This window comes from Petaurus breviceps, unplaced genomic scaffold (genome assembly GCF_028583685.1).
Source record: "Petaurus breviceps papuanus isolate PSGF00001 unplaced genomic scaffold, PetGlider_PUasm1.0 140, whole genome shotgun sequence".
NCBI classification, from domain to species: Eukaryota; Metazoa; Chordata; class Mammalia; order Diprotodontia; family Petauridae; genus Petaurus; species Petaurus breviceps.
The window spans coordinates 38538622-38562101 of record NW_027185698.1 but is presented as its reverse complement, the minus strand read 5'-3'; the positions used below and the strand labels follow the sequence as shown (position 1 = coordinate 38562101).

Sequence of the window (23480 nt, the reverse complement as noted above, 5' to 3'; positions counted from 1 at the left end):
ATTTCTAGATGCAAGGAAAATGTGTAGATCATTTAAATTCAGTTGAAATATGCGTGTACATATATATATATATACATGCACATAACATTTCTGTAATCTTTCTATCCCCTGCCTCCTTTGCTCTTTAGATGACTGAATCTCTAATATTTTTATTTTGTTTTCACAACTCAGCCAAATAGTGTTTGTAAAAGCCTGTCAACAGAACCAAAGGAGGAGAAACCAGTTTGAGCCATACTCTCTCTGATCATTATTTTTGAGATCACTTGACCTTTTTTTAATTGGGGTATACTATGTCTACATACCCATTGACCCCTCTCCAAATACTTCTAAGCAAGGTTAAGAGTACTGTAATAATAAGGGAGGCAAATTGGGACAAAATTCTGCTAAGAAATTCAGTAAGGAAACAGGATGTTTCACCTTTTAAAATAAAGTAACAGCTCATACTTATATAGCACAGTGTTCATGCACAGTAAATGCTTAAAAACTCTCATATCATATAGCTCCCGAAGACACTTTTCTCAAAGCAATGCTGGGAGGTGGATAGTGGACATATTATTATCACCATATACAGATGAAGAAACTGAGAATCAGAGGCAGACTTGCTTAGCGACACATAGTTCAAAAGCGGCTGAGGCAGTGCTTAGACCTAGAACTGAGATCACATGATCGATGCCAATCGCACCTTCATAGTCCCGTCATCTTTGGCCTTGTGTGGGATGATAAAGTCAATGAAGATATCTGTGAATCAACCAGTCTCTCTATTTTTTTCCTTTTTCATCATTTTTCAAGTAATATTCAGTTCAACCATTGAATTGTTTTGAAGCGAATATTAGAGATTTTAAGGGGATGGGGAGTAGATCTGTGATTTCATTGGCAGAGGGAACTCCCAGGTGAGGAAGCTCTTACCACTGGAGTAGGTTAGTACTTTCTCTATAAGAGCACAGAGAAGTGAAGGGAGCAGGCCCCAGGCACACAGCCAGTCAGTTAGAGGTGGGGTTTGGATCCAGCTCTTTCTACCTTTGAGGTGAGCTCTCTGTCTTCTATACCACTATGCCTTTCATTTTTCCAGAAAGTGAATCTCTGAGAGGTGAAGAAATTTTATTGGGGGTGTACATACTTAGTAAAGTTCAGATGTGGGATTTGAGTCTTCCTGACTCCAAGTCCCTCTCTCTAGCAGCGTGCTTTCACATACTATTGCCCCCAGTATTTCATATTGGGAGGTAGGAAACATCAGTCCTAGGCATGACTCACAAACTAGAATACTATGTGACCTTGGATAAGTCACTTCCTCCTCTTTAGGCATCTCTTTCCCCCAAATGAGGGGCATAGACTAGATTCCCTTTAAAATCTCTTACAACATTGACAAGCTTCTTGTATTCATGGAAGGCCAACCTAACACATGAATTCATCCCTATTCCTTATTGGGTATTTTAATATTTTTTTCTTAAGAAATAAAGGAATAAAGATCCTTCTGAAATGACTGATTCAACAATGCTAGTGGAAAAAATGAAAATAAAACAATACCCTGGTTTCCAATAGGCACCAAGTCACTTTCAGTCTGACTCAGTTACCAGCAGAAGGTAGATCATTAGTCCTTAGAGATCATTTAGTCCTGCTCATTTTATAGATGAGTAAACTGAGGCCTGGAAGGCAGAAGTTACTGACCCAGTTATACGAACATGAAAAATTATTTAACAGTATTAAGTTTTTGGTAGAAAGTTCAATTAAAAAATCATAGCATGATCAGTTTTAATTATGGACCAGAGACTAGTGTAGATTGTAAGTGGTATAGAAGGTCAGAGGAACTGGTATAATGAAGGAGAGTTTTGTGGGAGAGCTTCAAGTCCCTCTCTTACTTGAAGATGCAGCTCAAGCACCTTCTGCCATGTGAATTCTTTCCTGGTCCCCCCAGCTGCCAGCTCCCTCCCTCCGAGACTCCCTTAGATGTAATCACTTGATATACTTTTGTATTTGTTCCCTCTACATTTGTGTTGAATGTATCTATCCATGTGTTTGGTGACTTCCTCATTGCTGGGAGTAGGGATCATTGTACTGTGTATTTGTCCCCTCAGCACCACACCCAGTGTCTGTCACCTACACTAGGCACTTCAGAAATGCTCATTGCTCCAAGAAGGTGGGCTTTAAGTTGGATCTCATGTGATAGAAAGGATCTTAGATTGGCAGAGCAGAGAGCAATGGGTACCTAGGATGTTGAAGAGTAGGGACAGAAGCATGAAGGGAGAAAGCAGAAGGTAAAATCTTTCAGAGGTAAAATGGAATGAGGAATGGTGAGGGGCCAATATGATTCAATTCAATGAACTTATTCAACATTTACTATATGTAAGGCTTGGTGATTCACATGGTCCTGGATACTGGAGATACAAATAAAGAACCTCAAAAAGCTGAAAATCTAGTACGGAGGGATTTAATAGAAGTTTAATGCAGTTCAACAAGTCCCAGCTGGATCCCAGGCACAGTACTAGGCACTTGGGAGACAAGGAAATGGGAAAGAAAGAAACAAGGGCTCATTATGCACCTACTATGTGCCAGGCACTGTACTTGAAAAATGAAATAGCCCCTGTGCCCAGTGACACAATTCAATTTCACCATGATTTATTAAGCAAGATCCACAAATATATTTCAAGTTAGACTATGATCAGTCAATAGGAGAAATGAAGCAAAAAGTTTAGGGATCCATTGCAGGAGGAGATCATGTCTAGCTAGAGACAGACAAGTGTCATAGAAGTAACAAAGGAGCTTGACATTGAAGGTACGAGAAAGTTTTAGCTGGTGGAAACATAGAAGTTTTTATTTTTAACACATTTTTAAAACAAAATTTAACAAAAAAAATTAATACAACTTAAATTTTTTTAACACAACTGAGATTTTATCAGTGAATGGAATGCTAAGGGAGGACAGATCCCTGTCAATGCAGATGAGCATTTTTTTCTATAACTTACTTATAGAGAGTTGCCTGACTCCAGGTCAAATGACTTGACTAGGGTCACACAGGAAAATGTGTCACAGGTGAGACTTGAACCAAGATTTTCCCAACTCCAAGGCAAGCTCTCTATTCAGTCTTCCACACTGCTTCTCAACAGGTAGAGCTGCAGTTACTTGTCAGAAAGAGGGCTGCCTTCTAATAGAGAGCCACAGTTAAAGGGTAGAGTAACCTTAATCTCTGGACTTTCCAAACTGCTAAATCTTCGCATTCAGCCAGCCTGCTAAATCCTTACTCATCATTTAAAGCCCAACTCACAAGTCACTGATTCTGCGATGCCTTTCATGATTCCCCTGATTCATAGGGTTCTTCCCTCTCAGACCTTTATTTGTATCATTTCAATCCTGTTACATGTTATTTTTATACCTTATACTATTATTACAATATATAATATAACATGTCGTTCTTATTTCATTTGTCCCTGTATGACATTTCTACTGTTAGACTTGTAAGTTTCATGGGAGCAGGGAGTGTGTTATCAACCAATTAAACTTCTTTTTTTTTTTTTATTAGAATGACTACTATGTACCAAATACTATATCAGTACTTTGTATCTCCCTGAACATTTAGCAGAGTAACTATACACAGTAGTCAAATAATGCAGGTTAAGTGAATGAATCTTATCAAAATCATCACCATAGACACCTTTAAAAGAAGCAGAGGACAATGGGTAAAGCAATGGGCTTAGAGTCAGGAAGACCTGTGTTCAAATATGGCTTAGATACTTACTAGCTGTGTGACCCTGGGCAAGTCACTTAATCTCTGCCTCAGTTTCTTCAACTGAAAATGGGTATAATAAAATAGCACCTACCTCCCAGGGTTGTTGTGAGGATCAAATGTGATAGTATTTGTAAAATACTTAGCATAGTCCCTGGAACCATAGTAAGCCCCTGATAAATGATGTTTTTTTTTCTTTTTTTTCCTTCATACCTTCCATTCTTCTTTCCTATCTGAAGACCCATGGTATAATGAAAAGATTGCAAAGCACCAAATTAGAAAACCTGGGTTCAAGTCCTGGCTTTGAAATTACTGGCTATTTGACTATAAGCAATCACTTTATCTCTCTGACTCAGTTTTCTCATTCTGTAAAATGGACATAATACTTAAATTCCCTATACCAGGAGCCTTGAAATACTATAGAAATGGTAGCTCTTAGCAATGTTGTATCATCATCAATCACTCACTAAGAAACCATCATTCATTAGTAGATTGAAATACCTGATTATAAGACCATACTCTTATGAATGGTATCCCAACTTCTGTATTGCACATTAAGGATAGAATCTGAATGCTTGTACCTTCCCAGAAGACTGAATTTGTTCTTTTCTCTTTTCCTTGTTCTATATTATTAAAGATGACAGCTGCTTGTCAGGAACCACAAAATAGATCTTTTAAGAAGCAAGTACTAAGAGATCTCCTGTGAGCGTTTTATGTCAGAGATGCCCTGTGCTGTCTCTGGTGCCTCACCATCTCCCCAGTTTTTCTGTTCTGGGCTAAATGTAGCAGGATGAAGACAAATAAAGTCACGGGTCCAGGCTTTTAAAAAGCCATCCTTTCTGGGAGCTGTTGTTTAGAAGGGCATCTTCATGGGTCATTTCTCTGCTGGTAGAAAGATAATGACACCAACAATTGTTCTCATTTCAAAGAGCTTTGAAGTTTATAAAGTGCTTTTTTCACAACAGTTCCCTGAGATTGCTAATTCAGGGGTTTTGTTTTGGGTCCTGAACTGTGATTTCATCCATGAAGAAAATGCCTGTCCTTCCATTGATGTAAACTAATAGCTCATCTGCAATTTACAGTGTTAGAGAATTGTCTGGGGCCACTGAGAAGGAAGGAAATAAGCATTTGTGAAATGCCTACTATGTGCCAGGCACTTTAAAGTGTTTTACAAATATCTCATTTGATCCTTACAGCAATCCTAGGAGTTAGTGCTATTGTTAATCCTCATTTTACAGTTGAGGAAACTGAGGAAGATAGCATTTAAGTGATTTGCCCAAGGAGTCACACAGCTAGTAAGTATCTGAGGCTGGATTTGAACTCAGATCTTCCCTGACTCCAGGCCCAGTGCCATATCCAATGGGCCACCCGACTTTTCCTGGGTCACATAGCTATTTGTGTGTCAGAAATAGGATTTGATCCCAGATCTCCCAGCCTCTAAGTCTGGGTTTTCACCCATCATTCCATACTACTACAAACAAGTATCATCTTCCCCATAGATGAGGAAATAGAAGCTTATTGTTAGTGTCAGAGTCAGGATTTTTACCCATGTCTCCTGAGTCTGGTTTCAGTACTCTTTCTACTACATCATTTTGCATTTGCTTTGAGATGAATGTTGCATTGTGAACCAATTCAGTATTAACAATAGCAACTGAAGTTATATTATAGTCTCTTATATAAGCATCTATTTAATTCTTCTCCAAGCCCACAGCTGCTCAGTTAGCCTACCATCACCATAAAAAGACACTCAGGCTTATGCTTTGAGTGAGAAAAACTAGCAAGCTTGTGCTTCTCCCTTCCATGGTACTTCCCTGGCCCTGTTCCATGTAGATCTCCCCTCAACCTTGGATCCTTTTCTCCCAGTTTCATGTTATCTCCTGCTTAACCATGTGGGTTGGATACCTCTGGCTTTGACCTCAGCTTTTGACCCTTGGATCTGGGTTTGAACCTTTCACTTTACCCCCCATCTATGTTACCCAGCCAAAGCCTATTAATACATTGATGGCCCCCTTCCTTTCTCTCTACCTCAGTAGCATCATCTGTAAAATGAAGCAATTTATCCAGATCAATCAATCAACAGATATTTTCCAAGTGCTGACTATGTACTCAGTGCTGTGCTACATGGTAGGACACAAAGATAAAAACAGAAATAAACCTGACTCTCAAGGTGCATGCATTCCAAGGGGGAGAGGTAGCATGTATGTGAATAGGGATTTATAAAACAAATACAAAGTACAGTAATCCCTTCCACATTGTGACTTTCCCCATCTTGGTTTTTATATATCACAGTTCAGCATAAGAAATTAAATGGGAATGGGGTGGGGTATAGTTTTGTGGAAGCTGCAGATGACACATGAAGGCTGGCAAACATCACAGAAAAAAAATTAAAAACTCAGAAATGCACAAAATATATGTAAAATATTGTATAAAATCAGCATATTTTATCTTTTAATACTACAATAATTCAGATTTCTTCTCTGGTACGAAGGGAGGGCCAAAAAATATTACAAGAATTTTCTAGATTATGAGGGTGCTGTGCCCCTAACCCCCATGATATGGAAGGGATAATTATAATATTTTTATAGGAAGGACCTGGTAGCTGAGGGAGTCAAAATAGGTTTCCTGTCAAAATCATATGTGAGCTGATCATTGAAGGATATTATGATATGAGTATTGTTTTCCTTGGTGAGCAGATGAGGGAAGTGGAACGTTAGATTGCACAAGACAAATCCTTAGCATGGGGATGCCAACTTTGTTGTGAAAAATGATCTTGTTTCCTCTATTTAAGGCTTTCAGTCCACAGGAGTAAGGGGATATGAGGGGTTTGGAAGGCTTTAACAGACATCTAAGAAAATTGTGGTATTGACATGGCAATCCTACCACCAAATTACAGGGCAAGGACAGCTGGAAACCGCCTGCATTTCAGCTAAAAACAGGACAGAACCTTGGTGGGGAGGAGGGGTTAGAATAAGAGAAGGCATGAGGAAGGGAGTATAAGATCATGTAAATAGCTTTCCCTTTGACTTTCATACATTTGAAATTAGATTTCTTCTTCAGTGATAGGAATCAGCCAAGATCTTCTCCCCTGGTTGTGGAGGAATATCCATTCACTGAAGAACAAAGCAGCCAAATGAAAGTACCTGGGATAGAGCATTGTTAAAGGAGAAAGTCAAGAAAATGCCTAATATCCATCTGAAATGTCTCTAGGTGCAGTCAGGAATGTTATCATGTCATGGGCAATTTATGAAGTACCACAGCTGTTTAGAACAGTCTGTGGACTAAGGAAAGGAGAAGCTCCTTTTTTTGATGGGTTCAGTGGGTTGAGGAAAGGGACTTAAAGTAACAGAACAATGGAAATCCTTGTCACCAGGCTTAGAAGAAACATTTTGTTCCAAATCCCACCCCCTTCTTCATCCTACCTGTTCAAAAAAAAAGTATCTGCTCTATAATGCTTGAGGTTTCCCTTTGCTTCTAACCATTTGGAGAACTGTAGATAAGCAATCTATGGCAATTCACAGAATTGCTAACATTTAAAGCTAGAATGAATCTTTGAGATCATCTGTCCTAGCTCCCTCAGTTTACAGGTGAGAAAACAGAGGCTCAGTTCTAAGATCATACAATAAGTTAGTGGAAGCGTCGGGACTTTCTTGTGATTTCATTTTTCATCCAGAAAATCATTTGAAATCCCCTACATGTGCAGGTGGGGGGATTTGGCAGAGTGGGATTGACATTGAAATGGAAGTCTGGAGTAGAAGCATTACATTTTTCTCCTTGTTTCAACTCCTAACCAAATTTATTGAGGGTTTGGTCCCCAAACTTCATCAAATCAGTTTTACTTGATATATTAACTTGTAATATTTGGAATATATGAATATTTATCAATATTTTTGAACCCTCACTGTCCTACCTGTGTGCAGTTAGTGTTCTGAGAGTATAATTGTTATAATTTTCATAACTAACCTTATATTTGAATACTTATATACTTGTCCATATATTTCCATAACCGTTCCATAGATGGTCCATCCACCCAACATACTACTCATAGTTCCCTACTTATTTTATTATCTTCTAGGTACAAATGCATCAATTGAACTATCCATCTGACCTCTTTCCTTCTCATTCCATGACCTGTCCATTTTCACATTCATACAAGAAGATTTCTGTCTTTTATGGCACTTATACCCCATTTTTGACAATGTCTTTTGCTTGTGAAATCCTTAGTTGGTAATATTCCTTCTTACATCTCTCCATTGATCCATAAAGACAATATCATTAGATCGAAGCCTTTTCACATGTCAAATGGATGTGTACATTTGTGTTGACAATAGTTAACATGACCAATTAATGTTGGACCTTATCCAGGTAAAGTTAGAGGACAGCCTATTATAGGAATTTTGCTGTATCAGACTCATACTACAGAGTTACTTAGACTTAATTTTCCTCTATGAATTGCCAAATTATTTTGCATACCATTGAAATAATTCAAATTTATCCTTTTTAGCTCCTCTTCATTAATTCAGTTCAACAAACATTAATTTCGCATCCTATAATAATCATAAGGGATATCAAGATAGATATGACAAAGTCCCTGCTCTCAGAAAGCTTCCAATATAATCAGCTAATCAAGAGGGAAAATGCATATACAAGTAATCATCATATAAATAAGATAAATTGGCTATACAGAGGGGACAGAGCCAAGATGTCAGAGAGGGGCCAGAAAGTTGCCTGAGCCGAAACAACATTAAATCAGGCCTCTAAAAGAATTCTGTAGTGACAGAATCTACAAAGAGAAGGAGTGAAACAATGTTACTATCCAAGATAACTTAGAAGGACTTTAGGAAAGGTCTGTCTCACTTACATGGAGCCCAGCACTAGTGGTGTTCAGGCAAGCCAGCCGGACCTTGAAAGTTTGATCTTGAGAGAAAAAAAAAAGATTTCAAAAGACAGAGATGTAGTGAAAGCAGTCCATTGAAGGGGTCCTTGAAATAAGAGATAAAAGCATGGATACTCTGCCCCAGGTCACGATATGATACCGTGTAAGTGAAATATCTTATGAGAGAAGAGGATTTTATGATGTGAAACCCATCCCACTATTGCTACCTGATAAATATGAAATAGCTATTTGACAGTATTTCTAGAGGACTGATGCAAAGTACTGATTCTTTATGGCTTATTATAGAGCATAGTAGTAGTGACTGTTACTTAGCATTTAAATAATACTTGTAACTTGACAACAGAGAGAGGCAGGGGACATGGTGGATAGAGGGTAGGGCTTTAAGCCAAGACCAAGGTTCAAATCCCACTTCTGATACTTACTAGCTGTGTCATCCTTGGGAAGTTATTTCATATTTATTTCTCAAAACTAACCTCTAGACATAAATTGAGAGAGGGAGGTCCCACCCTAGGAGTTAGCCACAGTGACAGAATCACACATGATCTGAGTACTCATGTAACCTTGATAACAGGAATGAAGATATCTACTTTACTGATGTGTCATATGAAAGAGTTATCCTTAATGTTACAGAAGGCAACATGGTATAGTGAAAAGATCACTGGACTTCTAGTCAGAACTAGGTCTGACCTGGCACCTATACTTCCTATGTAGGTCTAAATATAGCTTGCACTCCTAAAATAAGATCCTTTTTTAGCCTTAGTCTTGACCTGAAATCTCATTGAGAAGCATGGGAATTGTAAATGAGGGAAGCTCTTGGCATGGAAATCCCTCTACCAATGTAGGTAGCAACTTTTCTGTAACTTATAATCCTAGAGAATGGCTTTGAGTACTAAAGAATGTTAAGGCACTTAGCCATGTTCCCATAGTTGGTATGAGTCAGAGACAAGATGTGAAGCCAAGTGTTCCTGACTACTGGGTAAACCCCTCTGTCCACCACAGCAGCAGTGGCAAACATGGAACCTGCAGGCCACATGTGGTCCACCACACTCCCAAGTGCAGCCAACCAGATTAAAGTATAAGTGAGAAATATTTAACAAAATAAATAAAAATGCAATAAATATAAATAATGTTACTTCTAAAAAGTAAGCCAGCTATGTGCAAAGGGCTATGAAACTGTGCATACATTTTGACCCAGCAATACCACTTCTAGGTCTGTATCCCAAAGAGATTATAAAAATGGGGAAAGGACCCATATGTACAAAAATATTCATAGCAGTTGTTTTTTGTGGTGTCCAAGAATTGGAAATTGAGGGGGATGTCCATCAATTGGAGAGTCACTGAAAAAGTTGTGGTATATGAATATAATGGAATGTTATTGTGCTATAAGAAATGATGAGCAGGTGGATTTCAGAAAAATCTGGAAAGATTTACCTGAACTGATGCTGAACGAAGTGAGCAGAACCAGGAGAACATTGTACATGGTAAAAACCACATTGTTAAATTACTGATTTTGATAGACTTAGCTTCTCAGCAATGCAAGGATCTAAGACAACTCCAAAAGACTCATGTTGAGAAATACTGTCCCCATCTAGAGAAAGATCTTTGGAGTCTGAATGCAGGTCGAAGCAGACTATTTGTTTTCCTTTTCTCTTGGTTTTTTGTTTGTTTTGTTTTTTCTTTCTCGTGGTTCCTCTCATTAGTTCTAATTCTTCTTTACAACATGACTAATGTAAAAATATGTTTAATATGAATGTATAAGTAGAGTCTATATCAGATTGCATGCCATCTTGGGGAGGGGGAAGGGAAAGGAGGGGGAGAAACTTCAAAACTCAAAATCTTATAGAAGTGCATGTTGAAAACTAAAACTAAATAATTAATTATATAAAAAAGTAAGTCAATATGTGACCCACAGGATGCTTATGTACAGATTATTAACCCCTGTTTGAGTTTGATACCAGTTATTTACAGTAGGTGACATCTCTCATATTTATTTTATGCATATGTGTTTAGCATAGGGCATCTAAGTGGAGCAGTGCATAAAGTGTGAGGGGCCAGGAGTCAGGAAGACTCATTTTCATGATACTTATTAGCTATGTGACTCTGGGCAAGTACTTTAACCCTTTTTGCCTCAGTTTCCTCATCTATAAATAAGCTAGAGAAGGAAATGGCAAATCAATCCAGTATCTCTGCCAAGAAAACCCCAAATAGGGTCACCAAAAGTCAGACATGACTGAAGACTACTGAACAACAACCACAAATAATTTTGCTTGGATATCTGTATAGATATCTACACATGGACATATACTTACATATAGGTATACATACATATAGGTATATACATACGAAGTGATTATATGTCACAGTATGAAATTTGGGGAAAATAAGTGTGGCCTTTATTTGGACCACACCTGCACTACTTGTAAAACTACACATAGGTCACTGATTCTGAAATTTTATTTCCTCACCTGTAAAATAGGTATAACATATTTCACTACCTAACAGAGGAAAATTCTTGACAAACCTTAAACTGGCATAGAAATGCACAGGTTATTTTTGTATTTTTTTTTCATTTTTAAAGTTTTTTTCTTTATTCAGACAGAAATAAATTATTAAAAGTAAAATGCAGCAAATTAGTTAAATATTGAGAACTGAAATTTAGACTCCCCAGGATCTTCTTCTTATTCCATCCCCAATTTTCCCCATCCCTTCACCTAAAACCTTTCTCTAAAGAAAATGACTAGGTAATAAATCCCTCCAGTAGAGCCTTCCCCTTTTCCCGTCCATGGCCCTTCCCACACTTAACCTTCAAACAAAAGAGAAGAAATTAAGAAAGAAAAAAATCCATAGCCAGCTGGCTGTGGTGCCAATGTGGTATTTACAGGAAATGGACCATCAGAGACTGTAAACATTATTTGGGGAAGGGGAGGTCTTTTCTCTTAGGGAAAGGGCCTCTATGGCTGAGTAGGACATGGGCAGCCCCAGAAGGGGACCTTGGGAAGGCAGTGAGCTTTAGGGCCTGATGACCCAAGTACTGAAATGTCCTAGCTCTTGTAGGGAGCAGATGATTCGGGGGATAGCTGCTGGGAAACCCCGAGATTGAAGGAGAGGTTAGTAATGAGGGGATCTGAGTCCCTTGTTCTCCCCTAGGCGTCTGTAAGAGATAGAGGAAGTAGTCCCTAATACGGAGAAGTATAGGGAGAAGGCAGGGCATTGGAGGTGCCAGGGCACAAGTATCACACATTGGCAGGAAGAAAGAGATACCTTAAAACATGCCTTAGATGACTTAGAACTGAGCTGTGCCCTATTGTTCCCAATCTACAGCCTTTATTAGGTCAAACCTGGGGAGGAGGTAGGGGTTCAAGTGAATATAAGGGCTCAGTCACATCATTCCCCTCAAAACTATGATAGCCATCAGGGGAGAAGAAAGTTGGTTTTTAGGAGGGTTGAGGATAAGTGGAGCTGTCCTGCTTCCCCAGGACTCATGAGGCAACAGTCCCCCAGGGTCCCAGCCAAGAGCCAGAGCAATTTGTGGTCAATAGGGGAGGAGAGGATTGGGGGGATATCCCCTTCCTCTGGTATGTCCAGACCTGCTGCCCCTCAGTAGGGGTGGTTGGCATCCTTGAGCTGCCTAAGCTGGGCTTTGAGGTGTTTCATGTCATTTTGGAAATCATTCATGGCCTGAATAGGAGCCTGTGTGCTGGTTGGATGGTTAAAACTCACAAAGCCAAAGGCATTTACTCTCGTTAATGACCAGGTTGACAAAGACTTTGGCAGATATGACATGGCCAAAGGGAACAAATGTCTGAAGGATCTCAGAGTCAGTGAAATCCTTGGGCAGGTGATAGATGAAGACTTTGCAGCCATCAGGGCCTTCTCACTGCTGCTGTTGTTGCTTTTGCTGAGGGGGAATGAGGAGGGTGAAAGGGGCTGCTAGGTGACCAGATTGGAGGTTACAGGGTAGGCTGCTGTGTAGTGCTGCATTCCTGCATAGGTCTGCTGGAGGAAGTCCATGGGAGCAGCTGGGCTCTGGGCTAGATGGGGTGGACACCATTGAGATAAAGGGTGTCAGGGGCTGACTGCCCAGTGGGTTGTGTGGGCACAGGGCTGTAGCCATTAACACCCAGAGCAGCAGGGATGGCAGAGACAGGCCATGGCACTGATAGCAAGCAGGGTTCTGGTTCCCGAGGAGGGGTGATGGAAGTGGCCATCAGTCCATTGGCATTGATGGCAGCCATGTGCTGTATATGTATACCTGCCATAGTGACCATGGGGCCGAGATAGGCACCTTGAGCTGCTACCAGGGCCATCTGCTGCTACATCAGGGTGGGGGCTAGGCGCTGTAGTCTCCATACTGGAGGGCAGTGGGGCACAACATTATAGTCATTACTGTCATGACTGTTTCATTTGTGGGTTAAAAAACTGTGATAAAATGTTTAAAATAGAGTACTATTCTATTAGTGATTTCTTGACGAGTTCTGCTATTATTGTTGTTATTAATATTATCCTCCCTTTTTAAAGGTTGCTAAGGGCAGCTAGCCCTTAGTAGTTCATAGAGGTTTGGACTTGGAGTCAGGAAGACCTGAGTTCAAATCTGACCTCAGACATTCATTATCTACATCCCTGGGCAAATGACTTAATCTCTTTCTCTGACTTAATTTCCTCATTGTAAAATGGAATAATATTAGCAGCTCCCTCCCAGGCTAGTTGTAAGGATTAAATGAGATAATATTTGCAGAGTACTATGTCAATCTTAAACCATTGTAAATATTATCTATGTTATATTTATTTTATCTATATTCATTATGTTGTGATCTCTATTTAACAATAGATTAATGACTCAGTATAAATAAACCAGAAACTATAAGTGCCTTACCCCATCTTCACTGGTTTTCAAATAGAAACAGTTTAACTCACTAAGCCAATAATAAAATCAAAGATATATGCACATTCATAGAAGGAATTTCCTGGTTTTATTTAACACTGTATAGTAGACAGCCAGCAAAACTATTATTAAACAGTACCCCAGCTGGAAGGCTTCTCTCCTTCTTCTGAGTGTCAGAATACTTTTATTATATCTCTTGTGAATTTACCATAACTTATTTTGCCTCATAGTTATTTGCATACATGCCCTTTTCTACCATACTAAAACTTAAGCTCCTTTAAGGCAGAGCAAGGGACTGTGTTGATTCTGTTTTTCAACATCTCTATCTGCCCTTACACTTAGAATAGGGTTCTGTATTTACCAGATACTCATTCAGCTCCTCAATAAGTATTTATTAAATGTCTACTATGTGCCAGATACCATGCTATTCCTGGGGATACAAGTACAGAGAATGAGAAAATACCTACTCATAACGACCTTACATCCTAAACGGAGAGAAAATAAAAGTAAAGTATAAGTTTAAATATGCAGTTTAAATATATACTTAATAAATATAAATCTAGACAAATTCATTAAATACCTGGTAATTAAGGAGATCACAGAAAGCTTTACACATTAAGATGATGTCTGAACCATTTCATTGAGGAAGAGAGGCTCTCTTTCTTTCAGAAGGAAGGAAAGCACCTAGGCATGTGGGACCAATATAAAGACATGGAAACAGGAGATAAAATGTTATATATGAGTCTGAAACTGATTATTGATTGATTAGTAACTTATTAGTAGTTTATCTTTTCAAGGGAGTAAGGCAAGGCAAGTGAGGTTAAGTGAGTTGCCCAAGGTCACACAACTAGTAAATGTGTCGAGTAGACACACTGAGTTCAGATTTGAACTCAGGTCCTCATAACTCCAGGGCTGGGGCTCTATTCACTGTGCCACCTAGCTGCCCCAAAGTAGTTAATTTATTAATCATGGCAATGATTATTGTGACTAATTTCTATAGACAGATTTAGAACTATTTTGTATAGACATTGGTAGTATGAGACTATATATGTAATTTTAAGCAGTATAATACTTGCTAGGAGACCGTGCAAGTAGTTTTGAGTGAACCTGCCACTTGAAGGAGATAAAGAAGATAAATGCAGGGTGATTCAGCCTGTTATGGGATGTTTTTCCTTGCACTGGGTTTCTGTAGTACAGGGGAGTTGGGTTTGGGGACTTTCAAAGAATGTTGACTAACTCTATGTCCCTGTCACCATGGGATTTGGAAGACCCCTTTTGCAAGTCAGTCTAATTTTGGGACAATCACAATCTTAGTTTAGTTGGCACCAGTTAATATTACATAATGAATTTATATAACCAGACTGTATGAAAGGATGCTCTGATTGAATGAGTGGGTCTCTGATCACTGTGGGAACCATTGACCTCTATTGTTGGCAATTGCTAGTCTCACCAATAAACAGATTATGCTAGGACTTTTGTGCCTCTGTTTCCCTTAAAAACAGATTTATCATGACATGAGGAGCATAGAGAAAGCCAGTTTTGTTGTATAACAGAATGTGGGAGAGGCAGTAATGTTTAAGGAAACTGGAAAGATGACTTGAGACCATGTTGTGCTGGCGTTTTTTTTTTTTTTAAGTTAAATAGAAGAGTTCATATTTATTTATTTTAGAACAACAGAAAGCCACTGGAGGTGATTGAGTAGGGGAGGCATGTGTTCAGATCTGTGTTTAAGGAAAATTACTTTGACAGCAGAATATAGAGAATAGAATGGAGTAGTGAGGCAGAGAACAATCATTTAGGTGAGAGATAATGACAGTCTCTGCTAAGGTGTGGTATCTTTGTAAACGGAAAGAAGGAATAGGATGCCAAAGATATCGTGAAGGGAAAAACAGCAAGACTTGGCAACTTAATAGTTATTAAATTGAATTGAATGAAGCTGGGCTGTCTTAGTTGTAAATTACGCTCTGTTTTGCATCCTAAGAGTGTTTTTGAAACATAATTTAGCATTATGGAACTTCAGAGCTGGAAAGTAACTTAGAATTTAGGCAGTGTCTTGAGCTAGGAAAAAACCTCAGAGACCATCTTGGGTGAGTTCATTATTTTATGGACAAGAAAATGGAGGTTCTGAGAGTCTGTAAGTTCCCCCATCATACTTCAAGTTCATGCAAGAGGCAAGATTCTGATTCTGAATAACTGACAGTCCCTTCCAACTCCCCTATTCTGTGATATTCAATATATTCAATCAAATTAGATCCCCGTATGCAGTTTTACCCTCACCTTCAGAGAATTTCTTCATTTTACAGAATCATGATAATTCAACAGACAGAGTCATAGGATCATAGGTTAGGATCTGAATAGGATTAGTCCAATCCCTTCAATCAAGCAATCAATAGGCAAGTAACAATCACTTACTTTGTGCTGGCCTCTGTGCTCAGCCAAACATAGGGGAAAATGGTTATTTCTCTCTTGTGTTAATAACCAATTATTGAATTAGGACTAAGGATTTCCCCCTTCCTATTTCCTCATTCAGAAATCAGCCTCTGTAGATTATCTAGTCAGCCTTTGAAAGGCAGGGCTGATGATAAGATGTAATATTGGGCAAGATGCACCCAACTGGGAAAACTCAGATCTAATCAAAAGGTAAAGAAATTCTAGTCAAGGTGAACTGGTGAATTCCAGCCCATTGTGTTTTAGTCAGACAAGTCTGAGGGGAAGTAGAGTCACCTTTTTGTCTTGTCTGCCCTAAATGGGAGTGGTCTGGACAAACATAAGTCTCTTTGTCCAAGACTGAGTGATCAGAGTCATGGCATGCAGACCCTCATTAGAATAAGCCAACCTCGGGGCGGCTAGGTGGCGCAGTGGGTAAAGCACTGGCCCTGGAGTCGGGAGGACCCGAGTTCGGTTCCAGCCTGAGACACTTAACACCCACACAAAAATACTAGCCGTGTAACCTTGGGCAAGTTACTTAACCCCAAAATTGCCCTCCAAAAGGCAAAAAAGAATAAGTCAACCTCTTATTATAATAGTTATGCTTTCATTACTTGTTAACCAGTCAGAACTTATTTCCATCCCTAGGAACATCCAGCCTTGCAAGGGCATATAAGCATTGAATGGGTTCCATGAAGGATCTTTGGTTTAGGAGAGACAGCCAAATAACCCTTTTACTAATTATTCGCTAGCCATAATGAATAAATGAGTGTTAACTACCCAGAAACAAGGTCTCTTGAATGTGTTATATCTCACAACGTGTCCAAAGCATAAATCATTACTTTTCCCCAGAAAACCCACCCCTCTTCTAAAATATCTCAATTACTATCCAGGGCACTGTTATCCTTCCAGTTAACCAAATTTACAACCTAAGTTTCTTCCTTTACCTTTCACTCTGCCTCACCCCAAATAGCAAATCAATTGTCATATCTTATCATTTATGTCCTTGTAATATCTCTTACATATATCCTTTCCTCTCTGCTCACACAGCCAGCACCCAGTTCAGGTCCTTATCTCTTCTTGTCTAGACCATGGCAATAGCCTTCTATTTTATTTCACTACTTCAAATCACTCCCTACTCCCTTCTGTCCTCTATATAGCTATCAAACTACATTCTAAACATGGGAGGAACAGCCATGCAACGGCAGAGAGACAGGAGATAGAGTATCATGTATGAGGAAGAGTAAGACTAGTTTTTATAGACTGTAGAGTACATGGAGGGGAGTAATTTCTAAAAGACCTACAGAATCTTTAACAGCTTAAAGCTGCACTAATACTTTTGAGACACCTATACTGGGATTATGTTGTAAAAAAAATTTAAATACCAAACAGAAGGACTTATTTTTGATCCTGGATATAATAGGGAGCCCTTGGAATTTTTTGACCAAGTGACATGGTCAGAGCTATGCTTTTGGATGATGGATTGGAGAGATGAGATAATTGAGTCAAAAAGAACAATTATGAGGCTATTGCAGTGTCTGAGTGGAATAAGGCCCTAGACTAGGGTTGGTCCTATGAGTAGAGAAGAGATAAATACAAGAGATGTTGTGGAGGTAGAAATTATAAAACTTAACAACTGATTGGATTGTAGTGTAAGAGTGGGGAAGAATAGGGGCGGCTAGGTGGCACAGTGAGTAAAGCACCGGCCTGGAGTCAGGAGGACCCGAGTTCAGTTCCCGTCTCAGATACTTAACACCCACACAAAAATACTAGCCATGTGACCTTGGGCAAGTTACTTAATCCCAATTGCCCTCCAAAAAAAAAGGCCAAAAAAAATGAGTGGGGAAGAATGAAGAGTCCAAATGGCACCAAGGTTACAAGACCTTCTTTTCAGACAAGAATGCTAACGAACAAAGAATTTAAGTGATTTCCCCTAGGTGATATGTGTAGTAAATGGCAGAGTCAAGAAGTGAACCCAGGTCCTCTAGTTCCAAATTGAGTATTCTTTCCGCTGTACCACATTTATATGCCAACCTGTACCTGACTGAGAATCCCCTTGGTGACATTTTCACCAAATAGTCATCCAACTTTCATTTGAAGATCTCCAGTGACTGGAAACTCACTAACTCCTGAGGCATCTCTTTGCACTTTGAGGTGACTCTAAATATTAAAAACTTTTTCCTCATCTTGATCCAAAATTGTCCCTCTGCAGCTTCCTGCACTTTCAAGACAAGTAGAAAGCAGTTTTTCAGTATTCAAAGGATTGTCATCATTCCCTTCATGCTCTGCTAATCTTCTCTTCTTCAGGCTAGGCTTCCCCATGCTTTTACCTAGTTAATATGTGACATGTTCTTCAGACCACTCCCCACCCTATCCCCCTCCTCTGGATTCATTCCAGCTTATCAATGCTCCTACTAAAATGGAATAAGGACTCATAAGTGAATACAGACAGGGCGTCCCAAAAGACTTGGTGTAGTTTTAAGGTTATAAAGCTGATAAAGCACCCTCTACAGTAGTATACATCTGTTCTGAGTAGGACTGAGAACAGTGGGATTGGTCACCCTTCTCCTTCTGTAGACTCCATCTGTATAACCATGTGGTCTGACTGAGACATTTTCCACATCAAAAAGGGAATGGGGAGTGAATGACTGTATGATCATTTCCAAAAGCTGTGTGAAATTAAAACACTCTTGTAGCAGGCATACTCACTTGGCAATTTGTGATTGAGCACACAAGTGTTCCATAATTTCAGTGAGGCCATTTTTAAAAGGAAGAACAAGTTTATGGTTACAAAGCACTTTAAAGTAAATGATCTCATTTCATTTTCACAGCAGAAGTGTGAAATAGTGAGAATATTATCTGCCTTTTACAAATGATAAAATGGAGGTCAAGCAACTTTTTTTAATATCACAAATAGCAGGGCAAAGATTTTAACCCAGAATCTCTGAATGCAAATTTTGTGTTGTTTCCACTATAAAAAAAAGAACACATGTGAATCTTTCAATGTGATTTTCACATATACTCCCCCATTCCTCCCCCAACCTTTTTTTCCTTTTATATCTAGAAGACAACTTTGAGAATACATCTCATTTTTGCAGAGAAGCATATTAAGGCCCAGAGAGACCAGACTCATAGCTACTAGAGCCCAGGGGTTCCTTAGAGACCAGTTACTCCAATATTTTGATTTTATAGATAAGGAAATTGAGGTCCACAGAAGGGTTGTGATTTAATTTTTCAAGGCCATATATGTATCCAGTCAATAGCACTGGATCCTAGATCTCCTGACATGAAATGCCACCATATTTTTTCTAACATGATTGTTAGAAAGGGACATTGGGAATCAACTAGACCAATTTTACGATGAAGAAACTGAGGCCCAGAATTGCTCAGTGATTTTCCCAAGGTCCCAGAGATAGTAAATAATAGAGCTGGGGTAGAGGCAGAGGTCCTGTGACTTCCAGTAAACAGTCTCTCCATGACACCATGCTGCATCTGGACCTACCCTCTGTACCACTCAAATGTGAACAGAGCCACATACCAAGGATAGGGACAGGTATACCTAAGTGCCCACAAGCAATTTCTCTTGATTCCTTGCCAGAAGCATGCTATTGCCACATGCATAATGTTTCTAATGATATGCCTATTTTAACTTGAGTAGAAAACCTATAATTTCTTTCTTTCTTTTTCTTTTTAACAGGCAGGAGAAAAACACTATCATCCTTCTTGTGCATTATGTGTCAGATGCAGCCAGATGTTTGCAGAAGGCGAGGAAATGTATCTTCAAGGTAAAAAAAAAAAGATTTGCGAGACACAGGAGTCATAGGGTATCTAGAATTCCCATTCCACAAGATGGGAAAATACAAAATTTTAAACTTATGTTTCAATATAAAGATCTGGTTAATTAATCTATGTCATAGAATCATAGGATTTGGGGTGATAAGTGGTTCTAGAGATCATTCAGTCTACTTAATTTTATATGGATGAATAAATGAATGAGTGAATGAACAAATGAATAAAAAAGCCTTATTAAGCACTTATTCTATTCTAGGCACTGTCAAGTTCTGAGGATACAGATACAAAAGTGAAAAAGGCCTTGCCCTCAAGGAACTTGCATTCCAATTAGAGGGGATAACATGTATGGTAGTCTAGTGGTCAGGGAAGGCTGAAATCGATTGGCTGGTGAGTGGAGTCATAGGGCAATACATTCATATGCCCTTTACAGGAAGAAGAGTAGTCTTGATTTGATTACTGGTAAAAGTTGATAAAAGTTCCCAAAGTAAGAGGTAAACTGGGTGATGGAACTATGCTAATACATCTAGAGATGTGTTAAGATGATGATACAATTAGGTAGTTAGGGCCAGTTAGATGAAGGTATCTCTCACCAGTCAGCACAGGAGTTTCCAGAGGTCCAGTTGGGGACAGTACAGCAACAGCAGCATCAGGAAGCATGGCAGAATGATGCTACATGAAGAACTGAGGCTCAGACAGAGAAAATGACTTGCCTGAGTCCTATAGGTAGTAAATAACATAGACATGATTTTAACCTATACCCTTTGAGGTCAAACCTAATGTGCTTCTATGCCCTGTGCCAAGGAGTACAATGTTAATGAAAAAAAGAAACAGATTAAAGTTTTAGGTGATAACATATCCAAAATAAGGAATAGAATCACTGGGTTTTTCAAAGGGATACAAAGAGCTCTCTTTTCCAAATCCCTGACTGATAGGTGAACTCTCAGATAGAAAACACTTCAATAAATGGTCATCCAGCTGCTTCTAGGATACTTTTAGTAATAGGAAACTCATTGCTCCCCAAGATAGCCCATATCATTGCTAGTCAGATCTAATTATTAGGGACTTCTTCCCCTTGTACTTTCTATTTATCATTTCTAATTCTCTGCTCTATGTACCTCATATTAGTTATAGATTGCAAAATTCACAACAAAATCAATCCGTTTCTTGCTGTTACATCAGTTTTATAGAAGAGTCTTAGACAAGGTATCTTCTGATTTGGGGACTGAGGATTTGTATTTACAAATAATGACTCTTGCCTGCTTCCCTAAACCTGGGGCACACCTTTGTTGAAAATGAAAGAAAAAGATGTTAATGATGAATGCAGAAACATCAAAACACCATCTAGAGCCTCAGGAATTAATATTAATAGCTCCTTTTTCTTTAGCTTTTTAAGGTTTACAAGGAACTTTCCTCCCAACACCTCCACTGAGAAAGTTATTTCAAGTATCTAAGTATCTTTGCCCTCATTTTAGAAATGAAGAAGCTGAGCTTCTTAAAGGTGAACTGACCTGTCCATGGTCCCACAGCTAATACATTTTAAAACCAGAATTTAAACCTATGTTTTCAATACCCCAATTCCATCATTACTTTAATAAAGTGGTCATTTGTCTGAAGCATTCTGAGTTAGAAACCAAGGTTTCTTTATTGATGGGAATCTCTAACACTTGTCCTTGTTGAATATATAGATTATAACACAGGAGATTCTGGGGGAAAGCAAGGCTCATTAAATACAAAGCTATTCATCTCTCTAATCCTTGTGTTTCAACTGTTTCTAGATTTTTTTTTATAATATGCTCACTTGATAACTACTAAATTAATATTCATTTGGGCCATTCTGCCAAGGCTCATATATCATGTTTTGCTCTAAATGTCTAAAATGGCCTCTATTTCTATACGCTTGACCGATCTTTGCTGAGTTTGTCCTATTTTCTTCCACTTTTCATCTTTTCACAGTTTAGTCAAAAGAGTACCAGGTGAGGAGTCAGTAGGTCTTGGTTCTAGTTTCATTCTATCACTGACTTACCATGTGACCTTGGGTGATGCCACATTTTGGGGCCTTTTTTCTCAACTGGAAAATTAAAGACATTGAACTAGAAGATTTCTAAAGTATTTCCTTTCTATATTTTTAAAGTGTTTTCCTTTCTATATTTTAAGGTCTTTTCTACCTCAAACATTCTATGATTGACTGTTATCTTTATTTACTTAAAACTTTGGTCAAACAGATGGCTTTGGAGCTTTTGCTTTTGTTAAGGTGATTCCAAGTCAATTAGTTAGGACCAGTTGGAAGGAGAAGAAATCAAATCCAGTTTCAAATAGTACCTCCAAAGGTATTAATCAAACTACAGGCCCTCATGTTTTATATTTTCCCTTTGAAGTCTCTGATTGGACATAAAATATAACTGATTTATGATCTCAGTTGTCTTTTTTTTTAAGCACAGCCCTATTTTTCTGGTACCAGTTACAGTCAAATATAGATTAGCAATCTAAACTGTCTCAAATATTTTCCATTGCTCCTTTTGTCAGACAGAAACCAGGCTCATGTTCATTGTTATAAATACTTTGTGAAAGGAACCATTTTGACTGATCTCACTGATCCCCTAAAACAGGGCCCTTTTCCTAAGGGCATGAAATTGTCCAGATAGTCCAGATCCCTTCCATCTCTCCCAGCCACCCTCCTTGTTCCCCCCCACCCCCAACTTCTGATCAACACTCATTCTTGACTCTTTCCAGTGCTCTTTTAAAAACAGTGACTTACTCATAGGAAACAATAGCCTACAGGATGGGAATTCTAAGATACAAGCTATTTAACTGAATGAATCAAGGCTGCTATAATATTGCACATGAGCAGAGCTAGGTCAAAAGGGGCAAAAACATTTAACATGATATAGATGACAGAGCTGTGAGTCAAGAGAACTGGCTTCTAATCCCAGCCCGGTCACCATTGTGTAACTTTGGATAAGTCACTTTACTATCTCTGACCTCATTTTCCCTTGATTTTTAAAAAGAGAAGATTGGACTAGGCATTCTCGAGCCAGCTCTAATAGTCTATGTTCTTTGCTTACTTCCTGGTCTAACGTGTCTTACGTAGTAATATTCTGTCATCCCTTCTAGCCCTAACATTCTTTGCTTCTAAGGTTTGTCTATTAGGACAGACCCTCTACATCCAGGCTACAGTGTAGCAATTGTAATGTCATTGCCACTGATGGCCCTTACCCATAAATATCTCCCTCATTGGTTTGAGACTTTGAAGGATCTGGGACCTTTTCTACGTGGTTGCAATGTCAGAACCCATGCATACCTTCCCATCCTGTGACAGTGTCATCTACATCCTCCTGTGAATACTCCCCCCAGAAATTCTCCCCAAAGTGCTGGAGAACATTGTATAGTTTTCTCGACCTTACATGAAAACTCTCCAGCACATAGGATATCTGTCTCTTATCCTTTGCTTTGTTTTCCAAAACTAACCAACATTCTTTTTTTGGTTGTACAAATATTTTACATCTTTCCCATTGTCTCTGGAATAGTTTTTCTTGGGCAATATGCCACAGCTTGTTCGAACCCACCATGCATTTTTGTCTCTGTTGCCCTTTGGGTGATCTACAACTTAAATTCTTTGGAGACCGTGATATTCCATGATTTGCAGATGTCTACTGGAAGAACTTCTGTTGTGAAGAATATAGCCCTTTATTTCAAGGAGAAGCTTAGACTGACTACATAAAAATAGGACCTACAGTTTGCTTCTTGGTTCCATGGTTTGTTGTCCCGTT

The 23480-nt window shown here is 38.9% G+C and overlaps 1 protein-coding gene and 1 pseudogene across 15 annotated transcripts in view; one reads left to right on the top strand and one right to left on the bottom strand.

Moving 5' to 3' along the window:
* Positions 1-23480, top strand: part of ABLIM2 (actin binding LIM protein family member 2) — a 237617-nt gene that overhangs the window by 103615 nt on the left and 110522 nt on the right. For all 15 annotated transcript variants that reach the window (XM_069070562.1, XM_069070474.1, XM_069070492.1 and 12 more), the window contains exon 7: positions 19619-19706. In XM_069070562.1, coding sequence (XP_068926663.1) covers positions 19619-19706 — 88 coding nt within the window. The remainder of the gene's footprint in view (positions 1-19618; positions 19707-23480) is intronic.
* LOC138151219 (CUGBP Elav-like family member 3 pseudogene) lies at positions 12059-12919 on the bottom strand (annotated as a pseudogene).